The sequence below is a fragment of the Sebastes fasciatus genome, chromosome 9 (assembly GCF_043250625.1).
Source record: "Sebastes fasciatus isolate fSebFas1 chromosome 9, fSebFas1.pri, whole genome shotgun sequence".
Taxonomy (NCBI): Eukaryota; Metazoa; Chordata; class Actinopteri; order Perciformes; family Sebastidae; genus Sebastes; species Sebastes fasciatus.
In genome coordinates this window covers 15,993,455-16,020,835 of record NC_133803.1, presented here as the reverse complement: position 1 = coordinate 16,020,835, position 27,381 = coordinate 15,993,455, and the positions used below count along the sequence as shown (strand labels likewise).

At 40.0% G+C, this 27,381-nt stretch overlaps 1 protein-coding gene and 1 long non-coding RNA gene across 3 annotated transcripts; one reads left to right on the top strand and one right to left on the bottom strand.

Moving 5' to 3' along the window:
* Nucleotides 1–820: 820 nt before the first annotated feature.
* Nucleotides 821–26,448, top strand: pgbd5 (piggyBac transposable element derived 5). Its single transcript, XM_074646263.1, has 7 exons — nt 821–1,535; nt 8,300–8,730; nt 14,424–14,558; nt 19,737–19,911; nt 22,143–22,340; nt 23,902–24,007; nt 25,177–26,448. The coding sequence occupies exons 1-7, from the start codon at nt 1,154–1,156 to the stop codon at nt 25,370–25,372; spliced, it is 1,623 nt and encodes a 540-aa protein (XP_074502364.1). The 5' UTR covers nt 821–1,153; the 3' UTR covers nt 25,373–26,448.
* Nucleotides 1,623–23,856, bottom strand: LOC141774006 (uncharacterized). 2 transcript variants are annotated; one of them, XR_012595219.1, is made up of 3 exons: nt 23,571–23,856; nt 14,393–14,486; nt 1,623–2,622 (listed from the first exon to the last, which is right to left on the bottom strand). It is a non-coding gene; the product is annotated as an uncharacterized LOC141774006 (long non-coding RNA). The 2 variants fall into 2 exon arrangements; XR_012595218.1 differs by having other exon boundaries at nt 1,623–2,654; nt 23,571–23,854.
* Nucleotides 26,449–27,381: the final 933 nt, after the last annotated feature.

Below are 27,381 nucleotides of genomic sequence, written 5' to 3'. Positions count from 1 at the left end.
GTTTCAAACACACAATTTCTGAATACGGGCTGTGTGTGTAGTGTATTTCTCCGTATATTGAGCGTTTTGATAGTTTAACAGTGTTTATAAAAGCACTTAAACCTGCTTTATAATGTAAAAGACATGAAAAAAATCTCACTTTTTACAATATGGGACCTTTAAAATTTGTAAATGGGTGATATTATGGTGATTATTATAGCATCCTGAAAAAAACATAGAATATTGATATATTGATTTTATTGCTTTTTAGGGTAAACATTTTTTTTCCATTACCTCTATCCTGCCATATGCTATCATTTCCTGTGTCCAGCATTTTTTATTCTAATATTATATTACCATTAATCAGCATAATTTTTCTGCATTTAAAAGCTCCAGCAGCTCCCATCAGCCTCTCCTCTCTTAAGTTTGGATGAGCATCTTATTTTGTATATTGTATATTGGTAGAAATTCAATTTTTTAATTCTTATTTTATTCTAACGTTTTGATCTATTCTTTTGTTATTATACTGTTTATTTGCACCAACAAAACCAAAGCAAATTCCTAGTGTATACCTCTTACACCTGGCAATAAACACGATTCTGATTCTGATTAGGCTTATGTTTTATGATTTAGATTTTATTTTACTTTTTAGGGTGAACATGCTATCACTTCCTGTGTCCAGCATTTTTTATTCTAACATTATATTACCATTAATCAATAATTTTTCCACATTTAAAAGCTCCACCAGCTCCCATCATCCTCTCTAAGTTTGGATGAGCATCTTATTGGATAACAGGGGTGTCAGGTGATGCATCAGCAGCCACTATACTCTCTCTATTCTCTCCATGATTTTCCTCTCATTGTGGAATAGAAATCACTGGTCTTTTCAACCCGGATGCTGCCTGTGCCAACACTTTGCCCATGTAGTGCGCAGGGGGGCGTAAACATTTCAGTACCCTTGAAGCGGACAGCTCTCCACCACCGGATCCAACACGCCGGTGCTCCTCCTGCATCAGCATCACAGCCTGGATGGATGGCTGGCACTGCGGGGACATAACTCATCATATAGGAGGAAGAAGGTGTAGCTGCTCTTGCAAGATCGTGACCAGGGGGTACTGAAGCCGTAGTGGAAAGGGTGAGAAAGAGGGAGGAAGAGAGAGAGAGAGAGAGAGAGATGGCGGAGTGCGGGCGGAAGGCGCTGTCTCTCCTGGAAGCGGCCCGCTCCCGGTACGAGAGCCTGCAGATATCCGACGACGTGTTCGGCGAGTCCGGAGACGACAGCAGTGATAACCCCTTCTACAGCACCTCCGGAGACTCAGACTCAGACAACTACATAGCCGAGGTGGGCGAGGTGGACGAGCAGCAGCAGCAGCAGCATCTCCACCAGAAGAGAGGCGATAAGGAGTGCAGCGGGCACCGTGCGGGATCAGGAGGAGGTGGCGGAGGCTTTGGCGGAACCGGTCCACCAGGCGCTCTGTCCCGGAGCCAGGCAGAGGAGGAGGGCTGGACGGAGACGTTGCAGGATGTCACGGTGCCACCGTTCAAAGAGACATATGGTGAGAGATATAGTGATGCACGGTGCACGACTATCCATGATTAAGGTCATTATGTGCAAGTGTGTGATTGAATGGAAGACACAGACATTTTTTTATTTTCATTTTTTATTTAACCTTTATTTAACCAGGAGTAAAAAAAAAAAAAACCTCATTGAGATTAAAAATCGCTTTTCCAAGAGTGTCCTGGCCAAGATAGGCAGCACCACAGTTACGCGGTTGCAGACATAAAAGGAACATAACAATTCAATAACAAGAAATAGTGCAGTTCATGTGTTTTCACTGGTCAGGTTATAGGCCATTTCTGTGCATGGCTCTCAGTCTGCACACAAAAGCCTATTGCTTTGGAAACAAGTGGATGCTTTGTGTCATTTTGTATCCCAGCCAGTGAGTGAGTGGCAGCTAGAGAAGCACATGTCACTGCATCATTAATTGCTGTATTAAGTTAATGGCAAAAAGCCTTTGATATTCACCCCTTGGTGCTGTGGTACACATGCTGTCCTGTGTGTGTGTGTGTGTGTGTGTGTGTGTGTGTGTTCATGTTTCAGGGCAGGGCAGGGCAGGGCAGCATGATGTCTCCCCTCACACATATGCGCACACACATTACATAAAGCATAGTGTACTGTGATGCTGGCCTTTGTCCTCCTGCACCACCAGAACTCATAACTTTTATTAGCACAAGACACAAGCGCAAGGATTCTGGCTGCACACTTTCTCTTTGAATGTGTGTGTGTGTGTGTGAGTCGTGACAGTGAAACAGCACTGTGCACTCACAGTCTTTCTTTGTCTCATATATCTTTGTGATAAAATGCCCCAAAGCAAGCATCTCTTTCTGTTTAAAACCCCCGCTGTTAGACAGCATGTACGTGCAACGTCTGTCTCTTCTACGGAACAGTTTTTATCCATTTATCTATCACTAAGTACTAGCATGCATCAGGGAGTGGGGGTCTGGGTTTATGGTGCAGCGCCTTCTGTCAGGCTTCGTTTGGATTTGTCCTCCTCTCTCCCATCTCTTCTGCCTCAGCTGAAGCATCACAGCGATGCCATCCTGGCTGTATCCATCCTGTGACATGTGTTGCACTGTGGCGCCCTGGGAGGTGAACCAGCATATGGCTGTTGTGTCTCATAATAGAGAAACGCACATTGGAACATTCATATTGCAAATGCATAAATTAGGGCTGCCAATGTTAACGTGATAATAACGCGTTGATGCAAATTCGTTTTAACGGCACTAATTTCTTTAACGCATTAACTCAACTTGCGATTTTTAGGGTTGTAGCGGGCTCAGTTTTTAAAGCTGGAGTGAAGATACTGGCATCGTATCAAACTAGAAAACCCGAGGAATCAATTGGTACCAAACTACATACTGTTATATGAGCTTGTCACCAAGGACGCTAAATAATGCAAAATTTTGGCGAGGAAAAACTGGCATGGCCATTTTCAAAGGGGTCCCTTGACCTCTGACCTCAAGATATGTGAATGAAAATGGGTTCTATGGGTACCCACGAGTCTCCCCTTTACAGACATGCCCACTTTATGATAATCACATGCAGTTTGGGGCAAGTCACAAGCACATTGTACATTGTAGGTAAAGTGCCAGGAAACCACTGGAAATAAAGTGTTGATTGTACGCAAAGAAGGATTTGTTTTGCAAGCTGAACAGAAAAATGCACTATACTTCCGAATTCAAAATGAAAGACCTGATATGATCATGAGATAAAAGTCTTTTGTGTCTGCTGTTGATGTGGCGCCCAAATTGAAGGTGGTGGTATTGGCTTGTCCCAGAAAGCTGGATTACTGAGCGGGACACCAAACAAAACCCGGAACAGCTCTGTTTCCTTCTGTCCATGTTCCAGATTTGAAAGGTTTCCAGCCGGCCCGGTTATCCAGCTAACTTCAGTAATCCTGCTTTGTGAGTCGGGGCTCATATATGGAGTGGTGTCTATTTCACTTATCCCAAATAATCTGAACCAAATCTGCGCCATAAGAGGTTCTTTGGCGAGGTCACACAATGTTCTGTACTCCCTGCACATCCAGCTCCGTCCTGACGTTTTGTTTTTTTGTTGCTGTGTTGACCTAAGCTTGGGAGGCAGCAGGTGTGTCTGTCTGCTTTTGTACAGTCTGGTCTGGTTTGTAAAGATACAGTTAGTGTCTGTTTGCACAAGCGCAGCCAGTGTGGGTGTGGTCCCGCCATCTTGCATCAGGGTTGAGATGATTAAGAGCTGCCTGATGGAAGCAAGACTGCCAGGGAGCATAATCACACTTCAGATCTCAAGTGACCAAGAGCGTACTCGGATTTTATCGGCCCGAATAGTGAAGATTTACTGCATCAGCATATCTACATAAATATGTTTCTCCACCGATTTTAATGGCATGAGATGGGAAGCTGCTTAAGCCACTAAGTCAGCCCATTGTGGATCATCAGTGATATTTTTATCATACGTTAGGATTTCTCTATATGCACAACTGTCCGGCTGTCTTTTTCTCACCTTCCTTTCTGTCTGTCTCCCTGTCCATTTCTCTGTCTGTCTCCAGTGTGTCTTACTGTCTAGCAGTGACGGTGCTGACACAGACAGAGTGCCGATGTGACAGCTCCACTCCTTTGGGACTGTGCACCCCGTACATAAATTATCAGCCACCGTCAGAAAGCATCGAGTCAACCTTATGCAAACTCTCAAAGACCTCCAAGTGGTTTGTGTTCTGCGTTTGTTTACTGTTACAGCAGCAACTCCTCCTTGGTTTGGAACCGGTAGCAGAAGTTTAAAACCACGCTGAGTTGTTTGCTTGCATGAAAATGTGGTTTACCCAAGTTTGGGGTTTATAGGTGATGTGTTATGTTCATCTCAGCGAGGGACTGTTTCCCCTGCAGTGTGAGGGGTTGTGGCAAAAACCAAGCCGAGGATTATTAAACATACATCCACATTTCAGATTATATAACCACTTTATCGTGATGTTGAAGGGAATTAAAGAGCTATTTATTCATGTCCAATAGATTACTGGTACTCTCCATATGTCAGTTTGCCTGCCTGACCCTGTATTTCTGACTGTGCTGTCCATTGCAGAGCCAGTTGGGGGAAAAAAACGTACACTTACACAGACAAAGTGAAATTTGCAAGTGTACGTTTTTTTTTCCCAACTGGCTCTGCCTGGTAAAGAAGACAAGATGGCTTATTTAATCAGCATTTATTCTAATTCCTCCAGTATTACACATTACAGTACGTGTATTGTCAGTGATTATATATATATACATATACGTATATATATACGTATATGTATATACGTATACAACAATACATGTACTGTAATGTGTAATACTGGAGGAATTAGAATAAATGCTGATTAAATAAGCCGTCTTGTCTTCTTTACCAGGCTTTTTAACTAAGTTAGCCAACGTTAACACATCAAAACAACAATTACATTTTTTTTATCATCTGTGCACAAAAAGTATTTCATGGTTTTGTTGAGCTATTTCATAGAAAATGGATGCTCTTAAATCATCATAGTACTGTATATACAATACAAAGGAAAATTGGACTGATATGATCACATTGACTATTTAACACAATGAGTTAGTCTTTGTTTCACAAATTAAGATTTTTTCTGATTTAATACACAGCAGTAGAACACATAATTGTATATGTAATTTGGCCTACACTCTAAATATAATATACTGTATATTGACATAAAAAATCCCCATTAATATCGGGGTATTCATTTCAGTATATTACCCAGACACAGCTGGGATTTGTCTGAGAAAATAATCAGAAATCGCTCTCAAAAAACTCATGTGTTCTTTCTGTCATTTCCGCTAAAAGCTGAGTTTAAAGCATGTTTGGTCTACATGAAGGGTTTATCCAGCCCAGCTACACAGTAATCTCTCATTCTTAAATCCATGGCTATAAAAGCTCCACCAGGCAGATGTTTGTCTCCCGCCAGTAGAAATACAACAGCTGATAATCATGAGGGATTATACTTCCGTCTGTAGGTGCAACGTAGGTGGAGTTTTGTAATGTGTAATGTGGGAAATTGATATTTCAAAGGTTCCCTTGCAGAGAAACATTAGCTAATATTAGTCTGAAAGAAGAATTATGTAAATGTGTGCTCCAGTTTTATCAGCATGATGTAGGCTGGACTGTAAATCAGCTGGCAGGGATGTATAAAGAAGAACTACGTAGAAAATAGATTGAAACAATTCCATTATCCATACAAAATGATGAGTTCTTCCCCAGGTTGTATTTTTGGCTTACTACTGAGATGAGATTAGGTGAGTCATTTTGTCTCAGTGGACCTTGCATCTGAATGTCTGATGGTTTTATGGAGAGGAGTGGCTCGCTCCGAGGAAGTCATGCTGGATTTTGCGTTCAGCTTTCAAGTCTAATGGAATGCAAATGAGTGAATTTCTAGCTGTGCCCGGCGGCTACTTCTGCTGTCTTGGCCGCGAGCATCAGCTTTGTGGGCGTGCTTGTACTCTGTCTATTTCTCCTGTTCTCCTCCACATGATGCTTGAATAGTGTACCATTTAGGTTTGTACATGTTATCTTTAACTCAACATTAAAAGACTGAAGCAAAAGTCCTTCACTATTGTTGTTGCAACCACTCAGGACTGGAGAGAGAGAGAGTGAAAACCTTGTTCTAGTCTGTTCAGAGATAATGAGATCATGCTGTTCAATTTAGCCTGAAGTTGTTCTGCCCGACATCCAAATTCCCTCTCACGGATCCAACAACCTTATAGAAAATCGCTAATTCACTAAAGCAAACACGTCAAGCCAGGCTTTGCATTGTGTATTGATTGTGTGGCTTCAATTCAACACCTAAAAGCTGATACGCAGAGCACTTTTAAATGGAAGGTAAATGTCACCCTCCTCTCAGTAAACTAGTAAATTACAATAAATGAAAGAGGGAAAATAGCTGTATAGGTTGATCAGACCAGTGGTTCCCAACTTTTTTTGTCAGTTTTACTCCCGAACCCGTCAGGTGAACTAAGGTACCCCTTTATTGACGCTGCCATTTATGTCAACCATTCATCCATTAATTTTAGCTATCTATCTATATTAACATTCTATCCACTACGTAGTCAAATATTTAGCCTATTATAATTATTTGCCACTATTTCACCATTTATCATTACTTTTAACTATTTCACTGTGTATCCATTACTTTATGCTAGTAACTAATCTTATTTTCTGTTTATTATGTTAAGCTTAATAATTCATTGTTTATCCGTAACTTAAAGCTAATACTTTATTTATTACTTTCAGCTAACTATTTGACTGTTTCTCCATTAGCTTAAGATAACTATTTATCCTTTACCTTAAGATAACTATTTTAAAGGTGCTACATTCGAAATTCAGACTGAGGGATTGCCTCCGTATGGCTCTCAACATGGCGACGACTGAGCAGGTGGCAGAGAGTATAGAAGCAAAGAGACAAAACTCTGGTGTGTTTTTTATGACAGCCGCTGCCAGCATTTTGGACTGAAAATGCTTATTATATTTATAATATTTGATTGTTCAACACAGGCCATTTCCATTGACTATGACAATAGCATTGAAATAATGTTGTTTTACTTTTGTACCACACTTTTTAGCCGGACGTTTTACTGGCGTCTGGTAGTCGCTTTCAGTCCAAAATGGCAGAAGCGTAGCTTTGCTGCTGGGCGTTGATGTTGCAATGGAACAAACAATTGACTTTCACTTCTTGGCAATATACGTTCTTTGGCTAAGCTTCCGTGATGACGCCTTGGATCAGAACGTATATTGCCAAGAAGTGAAAGTCAATTTAAAAAAAAAAAAACACCTGAGTTTAATCTTTTTGCTTCTCTACTCTTTGACTCAGGGACAAACATGCACTAACATGCACGCGCACAGAGGGAGAGTGACTTCATTCTCTGCTCAGGATGACTTTACTCTATATCTTTAGATCAGCAAGTAGTTGTTTGCTGCTATATTAATGCTCTGAATTTGGAATTTAGCACACATTTAACTGTTATCCATTACTTTAAGGTATGTTACATGCATACTCTATGTGTGTTGGCAAATCAGCAGGTTTAGGTGTATCCATATTTGGTTTAAAAAAAAAAAAGAAAAGGCAAACATTGCTGTTTAACCCATCTCTCATAAGCTCATGCTTTACTGACAGTGTGACTTCAGACACCTTTCATTCATGGCTCCCTTCTGACCTGACTATCAGATCAGAACATGATTTTGACTCATTGCCTGCCATAACACTAAAGCGACGAGACACTGAAACCTTCGGCAAAGCGTAGAAACGCCACGCTGTGACACGGGTCACAGTGCGGCAGCTGTCATATTGTGTAAATGATCTAACCGCTGCCCTGGGCTTGTGACATTCACACCAAAGGCTTCTGTGGCTCATGAAAAAAGCACAGCGATTAGATGTGGATGTAGTATATTCTTCTGACGATATAATGCCATGTAAAAGTACCTTTATGGATGTTCTCTCTGTTGCTGTGTCCTCTCTTCTTATGAGATGACAATGTAGTTTATGTAAGCAAGAAACTGTTTGTGTGCATCCCACACAGCCTTCACAGTGACAGCTCAACAAAATCTAATTTTATCGTGTCTTACAGTGTCAAACGAGAAAGCTTTTAATAAGTCAATCAAGTTGTAGGCATGGTGCCAAAGTTTAAAAACTATGATTAAGTGATAGTTGTGTTTCTGAGTTAGCCCAATCGGGACTCTTTATCTGTCAAACTGTCCGTTTTCCTCTATCATAATCTTTTTTTTCCCCTTCTTGTCCTGATTCAGGCCCTGCTCAGAAGATGCCGGCCACCTCCACAGCCTTGGACTTCTTCCAGCTCTTCGTCCCGGACAATTGCATCCAAAACATGGTCACCCAGACCAACATGTACGCCAAGAAGTTCCAGGAGCGCTTTGGCTCAGACGAAGGCTGGCGTCCCGTCACGACCCAGGAGATGAAGGCCTTCCTGGGTTTTGTCACCTCCACCAGTGTGCACCGCTGTGAGTCGGTGCTCAGCATCTGGAGCTCGGGCTTCTTCAGCAACCGGAGCATCGCCTTAAAGATGAGCCAGGCGCGCTTCGAGAAGATCCTCAAGTACTTCCACATCGTGGCGTTCCGGCCGTCACAGGGAAGCAACCAGGGCCTGTACAAGATCCAGCCCTTCCTGGACTCGCTGCAGCAGTCGTTCAGCTGCACCTTCAAACCTTCACAGACACAGGTGTGTGCACTCTCCTGCAGGCCTGGGTTTCCCTAAAGCATCTTATATATCTTTTGACAGCTAGGTGCTACATTCCGCATATACAGTATATAGGCCTACTGGGGCTGTCAATCCATTAAAATATTTGATCATGATTAATCGCACTTTTTTTATCTGTTCAAAATTAACCTTAAGGGGAGATTTGTCAAGTATTTAATACTCTTATCAATATGTGGGCAAATATGCTGCCTTATGCAAATGTATGTATATATTAATATATTTGAACATTATACTTTTTATTAGCCGAGATACCCAGAACTTCATTGTCTGTCATGGGTCAGCGAGATTGAACAGTACAGCATTATACCTTTCATTATCTCTCAGTAATACAGAGTAGGCCTATTCCAAGAAATGTAGGAAACTTCTAGAGGTTGGCAAAAAGTAGACAAAATATTCAGAGACATTTTAAGTGTAAATGTAAGACATAAGAGATGCAAAATTAGTTTAATCACTATTTTCTGGTTATCAGTGTAGGTTTCACTCTAAGGTATATTTTTATACATGCAGGATTAATTAAAACAGAAGCTAAGGAGTTCTCCAGTTACCTTGTAAAATAAGTGAACCAACTAGGAGTCTCAGTTTTAAAACCGTCTACACAGCAAGTATTTGGGTAAGGCAGTCATTTTTAACAGACTTCCCCTCAGGGGAGGCCTCACTTCAACTTGTTTTCAGTTGCACTGTATGCATTAGAGCCACATTTATGCAACTGGGGCAGTGGAGCGCCAGTCTTGCTACTCTATTTTAGGCAAGCTGGAGTTTATTCAACTCTTGCTTCACTTCCTTCTCTAGATGGAACAGCAGCACTACAGAATCTAAAGGAGCAGTGAATACACAACCTGATTGAAGTAGAAACTCTTATGCTTCTGTTCAACTTGATTACTGTAAGAAAACAATACAAAGAAATGCGCGCTTCTTGAGCAAAGAGAGAAAGTAGCAATCACTCAACCTTGTTTACTTCAACCTGATGAAAACCAAGCTTATGAGTATATAGTCAGTGTATTACCTACAGTAGATGGCGGTCGGCACGCCCCCAGATTGGAGAAACAGACAGGAGTACCAGCACAGGAGCAAAGCAATGTACTGCTGTGGACGGGATCGGCAGCAAAACTTATTTGAGCCACCTAAAAGACAGGCCCACCTAAAAAAAAATCAAATCAGTTTAAGTTTACGCTATGTTTAATATATTTAGAATATTTTCTGACGTGGAACTGAACTGAAAGTGAAACTTATCTATACTGTTTTTCGCAACGGAGTCTGGTGGCTTTGGAGAGATAAGTTTAATTTTCAGTTCAGTTCCCCATTGGAAAGGGATGTCTGACAGCAAGATAAAGTGGGGAAAATATTCTAAATATAGCATACAATTACATGGATATTGATTTTTTTTAGGTGGGCCTTTCTTTTATGTGGCTAATATACGTTATGCTGCCGGCCCCGTCCACACAGTACATTGCTTTGCTCCTGTGCCGATACTCCCGTCTGCTTCTCCAAGCTGGGGGTGTGCCGACCGTCATCTACTGTAGGTTAGACACTGACTATTGATAAGTACCTCATACAAAACCACTTCAAAACACCCAAACTATCCCTTTAATAGAAGAGTATTCTGGCAATTCACAGAAGCGAAAGAGATCATAGCATGTCATTTGCTCCTAAATGTCCCAAGTTATTACATTTTTACTGACCATTGACTCGTGAAAATGGTTGCCATAAAAGTCAGGACATAGGATTGCTACCACTTCATCGAAGGGCTTTTCTCATTTGGCAACGTGTTATCATGTCATCTGGTAAGGAGGAGGGCACCCGGGTTGGCTGTCAAGCTCTTAAAAATTAATGAATTTCTGGGAAGTAGTTGATTAGATTGATTTTCTGCGGTATGAGTGCTATAACATCATCTTCATTGTGAAAGATGATGTCAGTGCTGTGATGCATTTAGGAATATGGGCTCTTAACAGCAACAGCAACCCCCCTCCTCCTCATATCACATCCACATCTCATTCATTTATACGTCAAAATACGTTGATGAATTTATTTCATTGTGAAGTAATTAAGGGTTTCACATTAGTGCTCTCTATCCACTTAGGCATCAAAACAACTAAACTGAGGACCAACCGGCTTTCAGACAGCGTGTGTGTGCGTTATTAGCAGTGCATGTGTATCTAGGCCAGTTTGTTTTATCTCTTGGTTTTCGGTGCCAGGGGCAGAGAGTGGGCCCAGATAGTGCTGTGAGAGTGGCACAGACTGAAACTGTTGCTCCACAGACAATGGAAAGTAATCTGCCCATTTAAAGCAGCAGTAGGTAGAATTGGAGCAAATGTGATTTAAAAAAGTCATTTTTATAAAAATAAAACTATTTCCTGACAGTAATGCATGAGACAGGTAATCTGAAAAAAATCATGTGCCTCTGTGACCTCCGGTGTCCTCCGTTTTAGAGGCTGGAACAAGAAAATTTGCTGCATTTTTGCTTAAATAAATAATCTTTTTGCTTAAATAAATTTCTGCATCAACTAAGCAATTAATTAACAAATCAATTCAGCTCTATTTTTAATTGACAAGAAATTAACAAAGAGAGGGAACTGCTCCTAAACATTTTTATTCGAATACAGGATATTTCTCTACTGAGTCTGTGTGACCTGGATTTTTCTACCACTTAGCATTATTCAACATGATGCGTGTGCGTGTGTGAACAACATCACTGCTGAATATCAGCATGTTATGCCGGCTCCTTTTGACAGCGACGCTTCACATTTTCTGTGTCAAGTCTGGCAGTTTTGCAGTCGCTGATGATCTGTTGACACTGCTTTGTATTGATTTGCAAGTGTAAAATCTCTGAGAGCATTTGTCGCAGTCCTCACAGAACATCCACTGCAAGACAGCAAGTAGATGGATGGATTTTCCTCCTTTCTTTGTCCAATACAGGATTAGTGAACCCGTGCAAATGATTAACTTGAAGCGTGCAAATGTAACCACCTTGTTCTCAGCTGTTACGATAAGGTGCACAGAAATATCTGGTCACCATTAGAAACGTGCTGCAGTAGCTAACCGCTGTTTTAATGTGGCAGCTACAGGATGAGATATCTCTTAAAAGGCCATTGTGGTTTTGATGATGTCATCCATCCAGAGGCTAGATAGCCTCATTAATTTTCCACTTGTATAATCCATAACTCCATATTTGACTTGGAAATGACTTGTTGCTCTTTGCCGTAGAGCAGCAGAGAGCTGTTGGTCACTGCTCAACTCAGCTTTAGTCAAATCCTGACGGAGCGGGAGGAGGAGGAGGCGGGGAAGACGCCGGAGGAAGGGAGAGCCGAGAGACATTTGAAATGCAAATATTTGTTGTGTGGTTGAGAGCATCTCTGGGAAATATTTGGCCAGGTTTTAGGTGTACCGAGCTTGTGTATTGTACTCTTAGGAAGGGTTAGATGATGTTTGGTTTTGTGTGTGTGTGCAGTTAATGCCTCTGTTTGTGTGTGTTTGGATTTGTAAATGTGTGCCAGTTTTTAATACTTTCTTTAATCCCCGTTGGGAAATTCATCCTCAGTATCTGATCTGACCCATCCTAACTATTTAGAGACAGTGAGCAGACCCGGGAACAAATCGCAACAATATTCAGTTTATTATTATAGGAAACAAAGGAAAACTGTTGGAACATGTGATTATTTTGGGTAATTTTTGCTTTAATTACGGTTACTTGATTATCAAAATTGTAGCAGATTAATTTTCTGACGATCGACTAATCGATTAATTGACTAATCGTTTCAGCTTTACTCTGGAGTATTTGTTTTAAAACTGCAGTCGGTAACTTTGAGCAAGTATGATAGAAAGTTATTTTTATAAAACTGTTGCTATATCCTGACAGTAGTGCATGAGACAGATAATCTGTGGGGAAAAAATCATGTTCCTCTGTGTCCTCCGGTGCTCCTAATGGCATTAGCAAGATTTCACTGCTCCTGATGGAAAACAACCAATCAGAGCCGAGGAGTCTTTGGGATGCTGTCAGTCACTGCTCACAAAACTCCTGAACTCAAATATGAATCAAGATTCTGTTACTGTAATGCCTATTTCTCGTCTTAAATGTTTTCAGGAACATATTTTAGTGTACTGTTTATCTATAAAATGAGAAAATGTGCTCAGGCTGCTGGGCGGTGTTGCATGTTGCATGTTTTTAACATGGCAGTCGGGTCACACACTTTCTCATTTTACAGCTAAACAGTACACTACAAGATGTTTCTGAAAACATTTGAGGCGAGAAATAGGCATTACAGCAACAGAATCTTGAGTCATATTTGATCATCGCTGCCTAGTTTGATATTTTGATCAGAGTTCGCCAGTTTCGTGAGCAGTGATTGACCGCTGCTTTAGAGACTCCTTAACTCTGATTTTTGTTTTTCTTCTGGCACGTCGAAATCTTGCAATTGTCATTAGGAGCACTAGGAGGAGGCAGAGGAACCTGATTTTTTCACAGATTACCTGTCTCATGCACTACTGTCAGGATATAGTGACCATTTTATAAAAATATCTATTTTATCATATTTGCTCAAAGTTACAGACTGCAGCTTTATAGGCAAAAAAAATAGATGCAGATTGTTAAAAGTGTACTTTTACTGTAAATTAACATTTCTACCGTTTGGTAGAGGCTCATAAACCTAAGACTTTTTTATCATATTTGCTCAAAGTTCCCGACTGCAGCTTTAAAGGTGGAGAATATACTAAGATTATTTGTCCCAAAAGGGATATTTGTTTCCACAGCCAGTACACAGAAACATACAAATATACACATACAGTAGCAGCACAAAGCCCGTACAGATATACAGATTAGATAACACACAAGTAGTTCACAAATTCTTCATGAATGCTCTCAGTTCATCCCAGTTCACAATAGTGTCAGTGAGGCAGATTGTTCAGGGCTGCTATTGCAGAAGGAACAAAGCTCCTGCTGAAGCTAGCTCTCAGTGTTCTGTTTCTCCGACCAGATGGAAGTAATGATGTGTTTATTTTCCATCGTATTTAAAAGCATCAATTCGCACCATGCTTAGCAGACAGCAGAACCACCGACAACTTCTTTGAGTTTTTCCCCCCAGGGCTCACTGAATTTATTGCATCAGGCAAAAATTCAGTACAAAGTTATAGTCATGCCTCGTCTATTTAGATTTTTATTTTGTTTATTTATCATCGGGATCTGGTCTGAAGCTAGAATACTCAAGCACAGACCATAAAAGAACGGTCTTTGCTTTTGATCATTTGGGTTTTTAGTGGTTATGGAAAGAAAGATGTAGACAGATGGAAAGAAATAGAGAAGGGAATAACAAACGCAACAATTAGAACAAGTGAAAGGCATTCTTCCGAAGGGTTTTGCAGACAGATCTGCACAGTTGAGTGTTTCTGAACAGTGTTTTTTTCTCTCTACAGTATCGTACTCATACACATACAAGACTTGTGAGGATCTTCGATTGGCTGCCTTGTCTCTCTAACCCTTAGCTGTAATGTTACATCATCCACAACCTCGTTCTGATGCCTCGCACAGAAAGGCTTTTTTATCTCCCTCCTCAAGGCCAGCTATTATTCCAGGCACTCATTGTGTACTTTACTTGTGACACGGTTATATAAAAATCCACCAAGACAAACTCACGTGTACACTAACATCGCCCGTGTGTCTCCAGGTTCTTCATGAGCCATTGATAGACGAGGATCCGGTGTTCATCACCACCTGTACGGAAAGAGAGCTGAGGAAGAGGAAGAAGAGGAAGTTCAGCCTCTGGGTTCGACAGTGCACCTCCACCGGATTCATCTGTCAGGTGAGCAGCAAACAATACTCATACAGTGTGCTCAGGATTCAGAAATCAGAATAGTTTATAATTAATAATAAATAAAATAAATAAATAAAATGCTGGTGGGCACCCTTCTTCATTTTCTGCATTGAGGTAACAAATGACAAAGAAAGAAAGAAAGAAACACACTTTTCACCCCTGTAACTCTCTTTCTCACACTTTTTCATCCACCCGGCCGCACTTATTTATTAATAAAAGTATAAATTGTAGTAAAACTGACTAAACGCTTTTAAGCCAACAATATCAGGGACCATCTGTTTATTTATATTATAATAAATACAGTTATGTATGGAAATAAAAACCTTAATTTTTGTCATTGTGATGTCTGATGTGTGTTGCGGTATACAGGGCTATGGTTAGGGTTCCGAATAGTGCTCCAAATCCGAATTTTGCCTAGGGCACCCAAAAGGGCTAGAGCCGGCCCTGCTGATTTGAGTGTGAAAAAGATGCAAGAGAGAGTGAAGAGATGAGAGAGTTTGTGTGTTTGCTTTGAAGGTATTTTATTTTGCTGCTTTCAAACTTCATGGCAGAAATCTAATATTGTACATCAAAAATGCAAGAAAAAGTCTTCAGCCTGCCTGAAGTCAAAACGCCTCTCTTGAAAACATCAGAGACTTTGATTTTCTTCACCAAATCTCATTCTCTGGTTGTCGATGTTGCAGAATTTTTGCATTCAACCAATAACTTGCCAGCAATACGAAGAATAAAATCACATTTGCGGGCATAAAAACGCAAAGTTTGATTTTTAAAAACAGATCATACTCCTCTTGAGATGAGAAATACCTTCTAGGAAAAAATATTGGCTGTCATATTTCCCTTTTAGATTTGAATAGCTACTGGCTCAGGATTAGATCTGGCAGGCAGGGCTGCTCTGCTCACTAACAACCTTGCCCTTACCGCAACCTTCCACTCCTACGCCGGTTGCTTATGTAACACCACCATTTAACTGAGGCCAGGGACTGCAGGAGGACTGACAGACCTGACCAAACCGTACCATTACCAGAGGAGGAAGAAAACATTAAAAACCACAACTGCAAGATGTTATATACAGAGTTTATTCTGTATTGTTAAAATTGGTGACAAGTGATGGAGGCAACTTCCTAACTACTATCCAGTATTTGTGAAGCAGGATGCCCAGCTTGTATAGTGAAAGCACTTATTTTTCCTCCAGAAAGCAGGATGTTAAATTGATTTTTTTATCACTGTATAAATATCTTGCAGGACTCGCACACATGTAGGCACACACACAAACGTTTGCACTGCTTTACTGAAAAAGACCTTCACTGCCGTAATGCATTTACCTCCAGTGGTATCTAGCTATGCAGCTAGACTTTTTTAACAAATGCTTCTGGTTTTATTTGTCCAGGTTTTTGTGATATCAGTCTCTGAAATTTCTACCTCTACACCAATACAATGAAGGTGAAGGGAATTGTGTTTGTGGTGCTCACAGCAATGAAATGTTACATCAAAAATTCAACATGTCTTTCCAGAAACAGTGGCCTCTATCTCTATAACTACATTTATGATCAAATTGACACATGTTCTATTACACACTTGTGACGGTTATGAAAAGTTGAAGTTACAGCTCCTCTCTCGTGCAATTCCCGAGTCTCCGGCTGCGTGACTACTTAACTCAGAGCAGCTGTCAATCATGATGTCTTATCCCCTTTTTATAGCATCAAATAACTAAATTAAACCACACTTATCAGAAAAATGAACTCTTGGACATACATCAGCGTGATAAGAACTACCTGAAATGACAGAAATCATCTTTGGGAAAAATTTATCTGACGTGTACTTTGACTTTTTAGTTTGTCCCATCCGCTAACATGGAGAGGGCGGGATTTATGAGCTATACTGCAGCCAGCCACCAGGGGGCGATCGAGATGTTTTGGCGTCACTTTTAGGGAGCTGTCATGTCATCCATCTTTATATACAGTCTGTGGTGTGAACATATGTTTGTTTGTTTTTTTCAATTTGGGTAAACCAACTCTTTAATAATCATAAGCATATATCAATAAGCATTTAAGCAATAATCATACCATGTAGTACATGGCTAACCCTAACCTTAAAGGATACTGTCAGTTGACAATTCAAGTCTGTTTTATAACAATAGTCAGGTGTCCATATGAACATTGAAACAGGTTTTGCTCGCTGTAATCATTCCTCCTGTTCACACTGGCCATTAATAGATCCCTTCCTAATGTACTTTTAATGTGATGGGGGACAAAAATCCACAGTTCTTGTTTTTTGAAAAATAGATTTAGCTATTATGAGGCTTCAGCAGTCTAAGTTTAGTCAATTCAAGTGGTTATCTTCTAGAGTTACAGTCTTTTTAGAACAAAAATCCCTGTTTGGTTTCTGCGTTGAGCTGCAGTGGAGGGTGACTTTTGTATTAAAAAAGGCTGTAGCTTTGAAAGATAACCACTTGAATAGTCTAATCTCATCCATTCTAGTCTCAGACTGCTGAAGCCTCATTCTAACTAAAGATAAACGTTTTAATTAAGTTTTACACAGACTGAAGACTGTGGATTTTGTCCCCCATCACTTTCATTGGAGGTACAATGGGAAGAGATCTTTTAATCTTTAATTCTTTAACAGTAACACCTGGTCCAGCACAGAATATAACATAGTAGCATTTCTTGTTCAGGTTTGTGAATGACCTGCTCAATGACAAACTTTACCAGGCTTTTGGAAAAATCTGGCAGGAAGTACAGCAATGCAATAATACAACATTGTAAAGAAAAGGCTTTTCACTGCAGAGAATCCATAAATAGATCTCAGGCATATTAAAACAACGCTGCAGGGGAAGTTTCCTTCTTTAGCCTGGATGTAGTCCAGAATTACTACATTAGTGGAGAGAGGACCAACCACAATCAGAATTTTAATTTGCCTTTTTTTTTCTCTCTCTTTTTGTTATCAATGCTTTTATATCAAATCAAAAAATAACATAAATTCATAATTTTTTCTCATAATCCCAAATCTCCTGTGTAAAACGAGCTGTGCGCGAGAAGCATCTCCATTATTTAAAGCCATTTCCCATTATCCCATCCATTTAACAAATGAACATTAGCATTCACACTGACTGGTGGCCATTTGGCAGTCACTCGACCTTTACCAGTCCGCCGATGTGTGTCTGCTTTGAGATCGTCTCTCTTTAAATGAATTGTGTTGAGGGAGAGAGAAAAAAAAATCTAAGAAATAAAACGAGTTAATGGAGTGAATCGATGAGATTCCATTAGAGCCAGCGCACACAAACACACGGAGCCATGGACTGACCACTTAGTGTAATAGCTAAAGGCCTGACGTACTGTAGATGCTGGCTAATCAGGCTAATGCCATTCGGCTCGCAAGAAGTACACTTGACTGTTTGTGGCTGTACATTTCTGTGTCTATATATTTGATAATGTCTTTCTTTGGAAGCTCTTCTTCATATTTCTTTGAGACTTGCATCTGCAAGGGCGCCATGTACCAGTGTGTTGAGCTATAAGAAGCACGGCTCAGTCTGCCTTGATCCAGAGCAACATATCTCTACAACTGCTGGCCAGATTGTCATGAAATATTCATATTTGCAGCCCCAGTGGGCGCTCCTAAAACAACTCTGCCATCCGCAAACAGTTTGAAGAGAGTTTGGGAAATTTTCAAAAGTTAGGGCCAAACTTAAAGTTTCAAAACTTATATGACAGATTAGACACTTTATGAGCTTTCTTCTTACACCACCAGGCCAAAATGTAAGCTTTCATGCCTCCGCGCCACCGGCGATAGCCATGGCCAGAGGCACTGTTTGTACGTACGTACATCTGTTGCATTCTTGTGAACGGGATATACCAGAAACGTCTGGAGGGAATTTTTTTTAAATTGGCCACTTGTACTCAAGGATGAACTTATTCGATATTGGTGGTCAAAGGTCAAGGTCACTGCGACCTTACATCCGACCCATTCTCATGAAAGAGATATCTCATGAACACCTTGAGCGAATTTCTTCTCAATTTTGCACAAACATCCACTTGGATTCAAGGATGACCTGATTCGATTTTGGTTGACAAAGGTCAAAGTCACTGTGACCTCACAAAATACATTTTTGGCCATAACTCAATAATTCAGGCATACAACCGCGAGGCAGTAATTCTAGTTTTAACTGTATTTTTTGAGGCATTTTATGCCTTTTATGAGATTATCAACAGCAGAGAGATGACACAAAATGAGAGAAGAGAAAGAAAGGGGGAATGACATGAATCAAAGGTCCTCGTTCGGACTTAAACTGGGGACGTTGCACGTCATGGTTGCTGCCTTAAAGGAAAATTCCGGTATATTTCAACCTCGCTTATTTCCCATAAACGATATCAGCATACTACTATGAAATCTCCCAAATGCAGTCATGAATCCAAGTAGATTTTGATTTTAACAACTCTTTGGCCTTTTCTCCAGCGCTACCTCAGAACAAGGTTTTAGCCTACTGGTGAGACTTTAAAGGGGAACTACGCCTATTTTCAAAATTCAATCATGTTATTCCTATGGTCTAAGACAGTCCAAAAAAAATATTAGTAAACATGAACAACTCTCCCAAATCCAAAAACTAGATGCTAAAACTGAACTTTGTGATGTCATAGGGTGGAGCTGCTCCATAGACAATGAATGGGGAAAGATGTTCTAGATGACACTGAGAACACCCAGGGAAATGAGTATATGGGAACATTTTCTACAATAGAATAAAGCTCATTTGGGTATAAAAATAAAACAAACAAAATCAGTCTCCCATTCATTGTCTATGGAGCAGCTCCAGATGTTATACCCGATGACATCACAAGTTTGAGACTTCTCTGGTTTCTGGCTTTGGGAGAGAGCAGCTCATGTTCACACATATTGATTGAACTTTCCTAGGCCTTGGAAGTAACATATTGGAATTCTTAATTTAGGTGGTGTTCCCCTTTTAAGATGAACAAAATTGTCAACATGCTGTTTGTTCCATCGCACAATGTTGTAAAATGAAAACTGCAGCCTTACAGAGGGTTAGGACTTATATACAGTAGTAGCTGCAGGATTTTCTAACCTATAGAGGACAATAAAATGGTACTTAAAGCTGAAATCAAGTTTGCTGGTTCTATATTCTCTTTTATGTCCTGTCTCTTTCCCCCCGCACTGCAGATCTCCGTCCATCTGAAGGAAGGTACAGACAGTCTGGCCACCTTGAAGAACAAGCCTCAGCTCCACAGCCTTGTGGCCAAACAGCTCTGCCAGAACATCTCCGGCAAGAACACCATCATCTTCACCGGGCCGTCCATCACGAGCCTCAGCCTCTTCACCGAATTCAGCAAACAAGGTACACAAACAACTTGTAACAGCAGATATATCGTATCTATTGGTCCTGCTCCTCCTCTGGCATCTTTCATCTTCTCCCTTTTCTGCTTTGGTGTACAGATTGTGGTCTCTCTCCTCATCTCTCTCCCTCTTTGCATTTTTTATTTGTTTATTTGTTTTTCGTCGTGTTGCGTCTCCAGGCTAAGCAGCACAAAGAAGGAAGACAGTCTGTTGCATTTCACCTTCAAATGAGACTTGACAGCACTATAGTATGCTCCTAGAATGATTAATCTTCATCTGTCCTCACTGTCCTTACTGCAGTAGACTTAATTGTCTTTTGACTTGCACAATACATCATGGAAGATGCAGCGGGGAGTGGTTAGCCTTGTCACAGCTCAAAAAAATCAATATAAAGTTGACCCTTAAAAGAAACACGACCACTTACTGTAACACCTGACAACTACAACTTCTGAATACAGGTTTTTTTTGTCTTTTACGGTTACTGTAATAGCTGACACGCCATATTCTCAATATGTGCATCCAAGTCGCACAGCAGTTTGTGAAATAGTCACAAAATTTTATGTAGTGATTCGGGTACATAGACACAAATTTCACATATTTTCGTGATGGTCAGCACGAAAATTGTGATATTTTTGTGCAGATAATCCATCTTTTCCACAGAAACTGCTCTGATTTTCATGCTCTTTATACCAAAAGTCATCTTTTTTTATGAAAGCATAATCCTGTTGTGGTTAGGGTGAGTCACATTTGCATTCTCTTCAGTGACCTGTTTTTTTCTTCCGTAATAATAACAAATGTGGGACAATGTCATCGTGCCATAAAAGGGTAAAAATGAGCGAATCAGTGAAGAGAACAAATATTCAGCAAAACAGATCAGACTTATTTGACGATTTCATCAGCACGACTTGGTAATTGAAAAGTTTTTACATTCTCGTCATCACTCTTTCACTAAACAATAACAGGAGAGACATTTTAAACTCAACCGGGCAGAGCCGCAGTCCGGAGATATAATCAATATTCTGTCATCCTAATTGGGCGCAGCCACCATGAGGCATTCAGCTGAGAAAAAGAACTCTGTGCTTGTGAAGGCATTGTCCAACATTTTTCTTTCAATTTTATCATACTGGATTAATTTGCAGAGTTAATTACCTCAGCAGCACTTACTGTGGACTCACACACACATACATACATGTACTACACAGATAGAAATCATTCTCCAAATTGAGAACATTAACAAATCAGCAGCACTCAGCCACATGATTGTTTCGCCGCTGCTCATCCATGTAAGAAATTAAGAAATTGAATGGGTGGAAAAACAGAGATGGCATGAGAAGAAGAGAAGGAGTGGTGCAGCTGTGAGAGATAAACAGTCTACAGTAGTTTGTTCTCTGAGTTTTCGTTCAACTTCGAAGCAGAATGCATGAAAAGCACAATAAATGCTCAGGACTTACTGCAATTCAAGTTTCAAATAATCGTTTGTTCTATGAAATATCCGAACACAGGGAAAAAAATGGCCATCGCAATTTCTTAAAGCCCAAGGTGACCGAAATGTATCTAATTTACAATCACATAAGAAAAAAAAATTAACAAATACTCCCATTTGAGAAGCTGGAACCGGGGGGATTTTTGCTTAAAAAATAACGTAAATAAAAAATATCAAAAGTTATTAAAAAATAATCTGCAGTTATTTTTATATTTGTCTAATTGTTTGTCGATCAACTGAATAATTGGCTCATCGTGTTTTCAGAAACATCTTGTAGTGTACTGTTTAGCTGTAAAATTAGAAAGTTTGCTCCGGTCGGTGGCGGTGCTTGGTTTTGGCTTGACTGTTTTCAACAGGGCGGCCAGGTCACAAACTTTCTGTCTTACTGTCAGGATATAGTGACAGTAACTTTTTTCATATTTGCTCAAAGTTACCGACTGCAGCTTTAATATCATGGAAGACTTAGAAACCCAGCAAATATTCATATTTGAGAAGCTGCAACCAGGAAATCCTTGCATTAAAAAAAAAACAATTTGGATGATTAACTAATAATCAAAATAGTTGCCAATTAATTTTGTCAGTAGACAACATCAATTAATCTACTAATCAGTTAATCTCTAGTTAGTATTCTATCTATAGTAAATAAGTGTCTGTACAGTATATTTCTCACAATCAGTGTATATACTAGAAGACTGTTGCGGAGTTATTTATATAAATGTTAACATGTGTTTGTATTTATCCCTCCCCAGATATCTACTGTTGTGGTCTGTTGAGCACCAGGAAGAGCGACTGTACAGGATTACCGCAAAACATGCTGGTCTGCAGCTCCACGCCAGCGCAGCGCGGCCAATCACGAGTGATGATGAAAGGCACCATGTCACTGATCAGCTGGTACAACAAGGGACACTTCCGGTTCCTCACCAACGGTTACTCCCCAACAAAACAAGGTAAACGTTGCTCTGCTGCACCCTAAAACTAAAACTCTAAAATCAGATTTGAATTATAAATATTTTAAGAATTTTAGCACTGACAGGAGACGGTACACACAATATGCACTACTGCACAAAATGAATATATTTATAGTTGTAGGAAACCACAAATATGCCGTAATGTCAGTGAAAAAATTTGCTTTAGTCACCATCAGGTGAAATTGACACATCGTTAAGCATTCGTGTCGGGAAAAATCAATGAGAGCTTCTAATCCATGATAATCCATTTCCAAGAGGCGACAGGATCATGGTATTCCCCCTCCTCTTATGGCGTAATCCACTCTCCCTCAAACCGTTTTGTTAGGTTTTATACTCAGTTGCAGCGCTGCAGTGTGTTTGAGCTCTTTGAATGAAGAGTGTGTAAGCGAAGCCCCGGATCAGTTTAACTGTTATTATGCAATATTGATCTTCTCTCCCCTCTGTGTGTGCTTTGTTGCAAGTGTTTTTCACTCTGTACAAAAAGGAGAACAAAAGTTGCCAACCACAACTTTTTGTTCTTATAATGACACATACAATAAAACCCTATCATGATTAGAGATTATATTAAATGATTAACTCAATGGCAACTTAAAAAAATGTCTGCATGATGATAAATGATAAATCTGATTTGAAACAGCGTGGTGTAACGGCACCATTGAGGAGATGTTTCAATTTTATTTTTATCTCCTACCTACATTAACCAATGTATGTATAGAAATATTGCTGTTTATAAAATCTGTAGTTTTATTTCACACTCACAAGGACTACATCTTCAAAGTTTGGTTTTTACCACAAGACTAATCAGCAAGCGTTTTGTACGATAACGATGATAATAATCATGATGATAATGAGTCTAGATTTATTCACTGCTATTTTAACTAGGTGATATGAAGTGAAGCATAATTCTGCATCTACTCAGGAGGTGTTTTTTCTAGACAGTTATGGAGAAATTTAAAGGTACAGTGTGTAGCATTTACAGGGATCTATTAGTTTAAATGGTATATAATATTAATAATATGTTTCCTTTAGTGTATAATCACCTGAAAATAAGAATCGTATTTTCGTTACCTTAGAATGAGCCGTTTATATCTACATACGGAGCAGGTCTACTTCATGGAGCCGGCAGTGGAGTGTTCAACCAGTCATGTAGGAAATGTTATTAGTTACACACATTAATGATGGCTGTATTTACATTTACATATAGCCTACCTGTTATTGTGCATGCTGGCTCAGTGTCATAGCTCACTGGGACTTCAATGGAACGAAACCATCGTTAATGTTATTAGTTGCATTTCCTGCTGTGAAAAAGGCCCATTAAATAAAGCAGCCCTGCAGTGAGCAAAGAATGAAGACACCAGCTAAAAACAGAAATAGTGACGAGGCACACCTGGGCAGCCTCCCTCGTGAAAAGGAGTGCTTCTTTTCCTCTCCCTTGTCTGGTTGTTGACCACAGAGTCTGGAGAAAATGAGTCCCTTCACTGGGATCACTGCTGTATGTCTCTCATTTTGTGTTGTGTGTGTCTGTGTGTGTTTGTGGCAGGTATCATCATTAAGAGGAAAAGTGGCGAGATCGCATGTCCCCTGGCTGTTGAGGCCTTTGCGGCGCACCTCAGCTACATCTGCAAATATGACGACAAGTACAGCAAGTATGTACGCCTTAGCGAGTTGATTCAAGATGATACAATTACCATGTAGTCTTTAACCTGCTTTCTTGCCTGAATCAGTCCTATTTTAGACGTAACATGACATATTCTGGCTTTAAAGCAACAGATAGATCCTTACCTGGTCTGGTATGACCATTGGCTTATAGTGACTAAAAGACACTCAATGTAGGGACAAAATTTTGTGAGAATCGTTCCCTCCCTCTGATCATTTCTTGACTATTCAAGCTAGCGCTCAAATTATTAGTCAATTAATCGATTAGTTGATTGGCAGAAACAAAATTTTGATATTCAATTTATCGCATCTTTCAAGCAAAAATACCATTCATTCTTTCCATTTTCCTCCGATTTGGTGCAACTGCTGATTCTCTCACGCCTGTGGTGTTCACACCGACAGCGCTTCTGCTGCCAGCCATTTAATTCTCTCTTTCTACATTGAGTTTGCCTTTCATAATGGCCATTTCATTTCATTATAAATGTCATTCGTATTTATTTGAGACAGAAAAAGGTTCAGTAGCGTGTACTTATTTGTAAATAATAATAAGAATCCACTGTTAAAAGCAGGTACTCTTTTAGTTTATGGAGCTGTTCAAAATACTGCATTTTCCACAACACTGTCCAGCAAATATTTCAGAATAAAAGCTTTGTGTCAGCAAATGAAGGGACTCTGTCCACAGAAAAACACTTGAGGGCTTTTATTTTGAAACAGAAAGTACTGAGTTAAAAGTAAATATTTACTATTTCACTGTCTGTGACATATTCTACAGATGTCTAGACATTGAAACTGTAGTAATGTCTAGTTTTGCTGTGAATTGCACGCGGCACATGTAAAAAATAGGCGAGACTGCAAATCTCTCGAAGAGACAAACCTGACACGCAGCCGAGCCGTGCTGCTCTCGTGGGAGGTGTGGCGGCTTTAAAGCTTCTTAAAGTTTCTTCTTTTGGTCCCATTCCAGCCGAATGAGGATGTCTTTAAAGTAGTGACTCGCGAGAATTTGCCATTATCCTGTTTTTGATCACATGTTCACATGATGTTTAGCAAAAGTTACACAGAATCGCTTTAAAGCATTTTATTTAGAATGGAGTTATTCATTCATTTAATAGAACATCTTTGAATAGAAACCCTGGAGTAAGTCGCTCTTTTTCTCCAACAGGTACTTTATCTTCCATAAACCCAACAAGACCTGGCAGCAGGTGTTCTGGTTGAGCATCAGCATCGCCATCAACAACGCGTACATCCTCTACAAGATGTCTGACGCCTACACGGTCAAACGCTACAGCCGAGCGCAGTTTGGAGAGAGACTGGTCAAAGAGCTGCTGGATTTAGACGACTGCTCCCCCACACAGTGAGGAGGAGGAGGACAGCAGGAGTGCACAAGAAAAACACACACAAACACAAACACAATCCCCCCACGTACATTTACACTTCATTACAGACTCCGCAGTCTGTGTCTATGTGATAGTACTGAAGCATTGCCAAGTCTCTCTTCCTCTAGTTGTTGTCTGTGGTACTGTAAATATTCGTTAACACACGACTGCACTCTTCACAATAGAGAATCATGAGCCATGGGACACTTCACATGCCTCAACTGCGACTTTTAACCACACAGATTTACTAAGGATTTGTCAGCAGGAGCTATTTCACAAGCAGAGATGCAGGCGGGAATAATGAAACCGGGACGAATTCGCCCTTAAATGATGTCACCTTCAAGTCTTATCAAAGCGTGAAGTTATCGATATGAGCCTGAATCTCCCGTGTGAGTGTTAAAACATGTACTCGTCAGGCTAAAAGGTTACACGTAGCTCGATATTTACACTCTGCAAAACCACCTGTGATCCTGTAACAAAAGCTTAGTAAACCAGGCGAAGGTGTGTTCACACGCTGCATGCATAAAGAATCTGGATTGTGATGTTCTCTTGTTCGGTGTGAAAATGATTTCTGGTCCGGCTGGGTTTTGAAACTTTTTTTTGTGCGCGCGCGTGTGTGTGTGTGTGTGTGTGTGTATATGTATTTAGCAAGTGGAACTGCCATTTGTGAGCGCGACATTGAGCCTGAGGATGTAAATGTACGGCTATTGTGACCCAGATGTGTCGTGTTGCTGCATACGGTACTCGCTAAAGGAAGACTGTCAGTTGACGTAAAGCCACACACAGCAGTGTGCCACAAAATTCCAGCCTCCCACTTCAAAAGAGCATAGACAATATGTTAAAAAAAACACCAGATCCGACTGTTATCAGGCCATTAAATAGGCGTTATTGGACGCTATAAGCACCATAGATGTGGGTCAGAAGGGGCCTACTACGCCTTCTACGTTGTAAAAGTGAAAGCGAAACTTAAAAGCAACATGTTCTAACACGTAAAACTGAATTAAACGTTATCTTTTGAACACAAACAAAACAGCTTCTTTAGGTTTAGGCAACAAAAACATTTTGTTTTCGGCTTAAAATATATACTTTCTGTAATAAAACATCTTAAAGCAAAAATCCTATCAGATGGGGGTCCATGGTCTAATTTGTGTCATACAGCGCCTGACTTCCCCTTCTGCTCCTGTCATAATTACTAAGGTCGCTAGAGGCTGCTGTTGTCTTCTTTTATACCTTCTTTCGGTGATTGACCATGTGAATAGATGATAATATTGGGTGTAGCAGGGCCCTACTAACCCATATCTATGGAGCTAATAACCACCGATAACGCCTATTTAATGACCTTATTACAATTACATTATCATAAGATTTATAATCGGCTGAAACAACAGACTTGGATTTTTTTAAAGCCCCTGAAAACGTGGTTTCCAATATTGAATTTAGTATTATATATATATATATATATATATATATATATATATATATACATAATATAAAAAGGCAACTATTAAAGTTTGGGAGGAAAAAACATTCTTCGGTTTTATTTATTAATTATTAAAGGTGCTATTGATAACTTTCAGCCACTAGATGTCACATTCTCCCTCCCCCTGTTCCATTGTATTCACTTCACAACAAGTCGTTGCCGGGCACTTATCGTCAATCTCAGCCGTTTATCTGTTTTTTCCACAATAACTGACGACACAGAGACACCAACGTGATACCAGCGTCGTTTTACTATTGACTCACAAGCCTTGTTAGAAGTGTGAACCAAACATCAGATATCTTCCACAGAGATAAACAAAACATTCATTTTGGACAAGCCTAAATGTTTAAAATGATTAATTCGCAGTCATAATCATTTTTTTCAGGAAAAGCCATACTTTTATTTGGCATCTTGCGAAAAGCTCTGTGGATGTATTACTTTAAAAAATATATTTGTTTACATAAAAATGTTATCAACAAGACCTTTAAGAGGTTAACATTTAAAATCTCAG

Bases quoted from the DNA above. Each gene is read 5' to 3' on its own strand.
- pgbd5 (XM_074646263.1), top strand. From the start codon at position 1,154: ATGGCGGAGTGCGGGCGGAAGGCGCTGTCTCTCCTGGAAGCGGCCCGC. The intron at 19,912-22,142 runs GTACACAAACAA...ATCCCTCCCCAG, and splicing joins CACCGAATTCAGCAAACAAG to ATATCTACTGTTGTGGTCTG. The intron at 22,341-23,901 runs GTAAACGTTGCT...TGTTTGTGGCAG, and splicing joins TTACTCCCCAACAAAACAAG to GTATCATCATTAAGAGGAAA.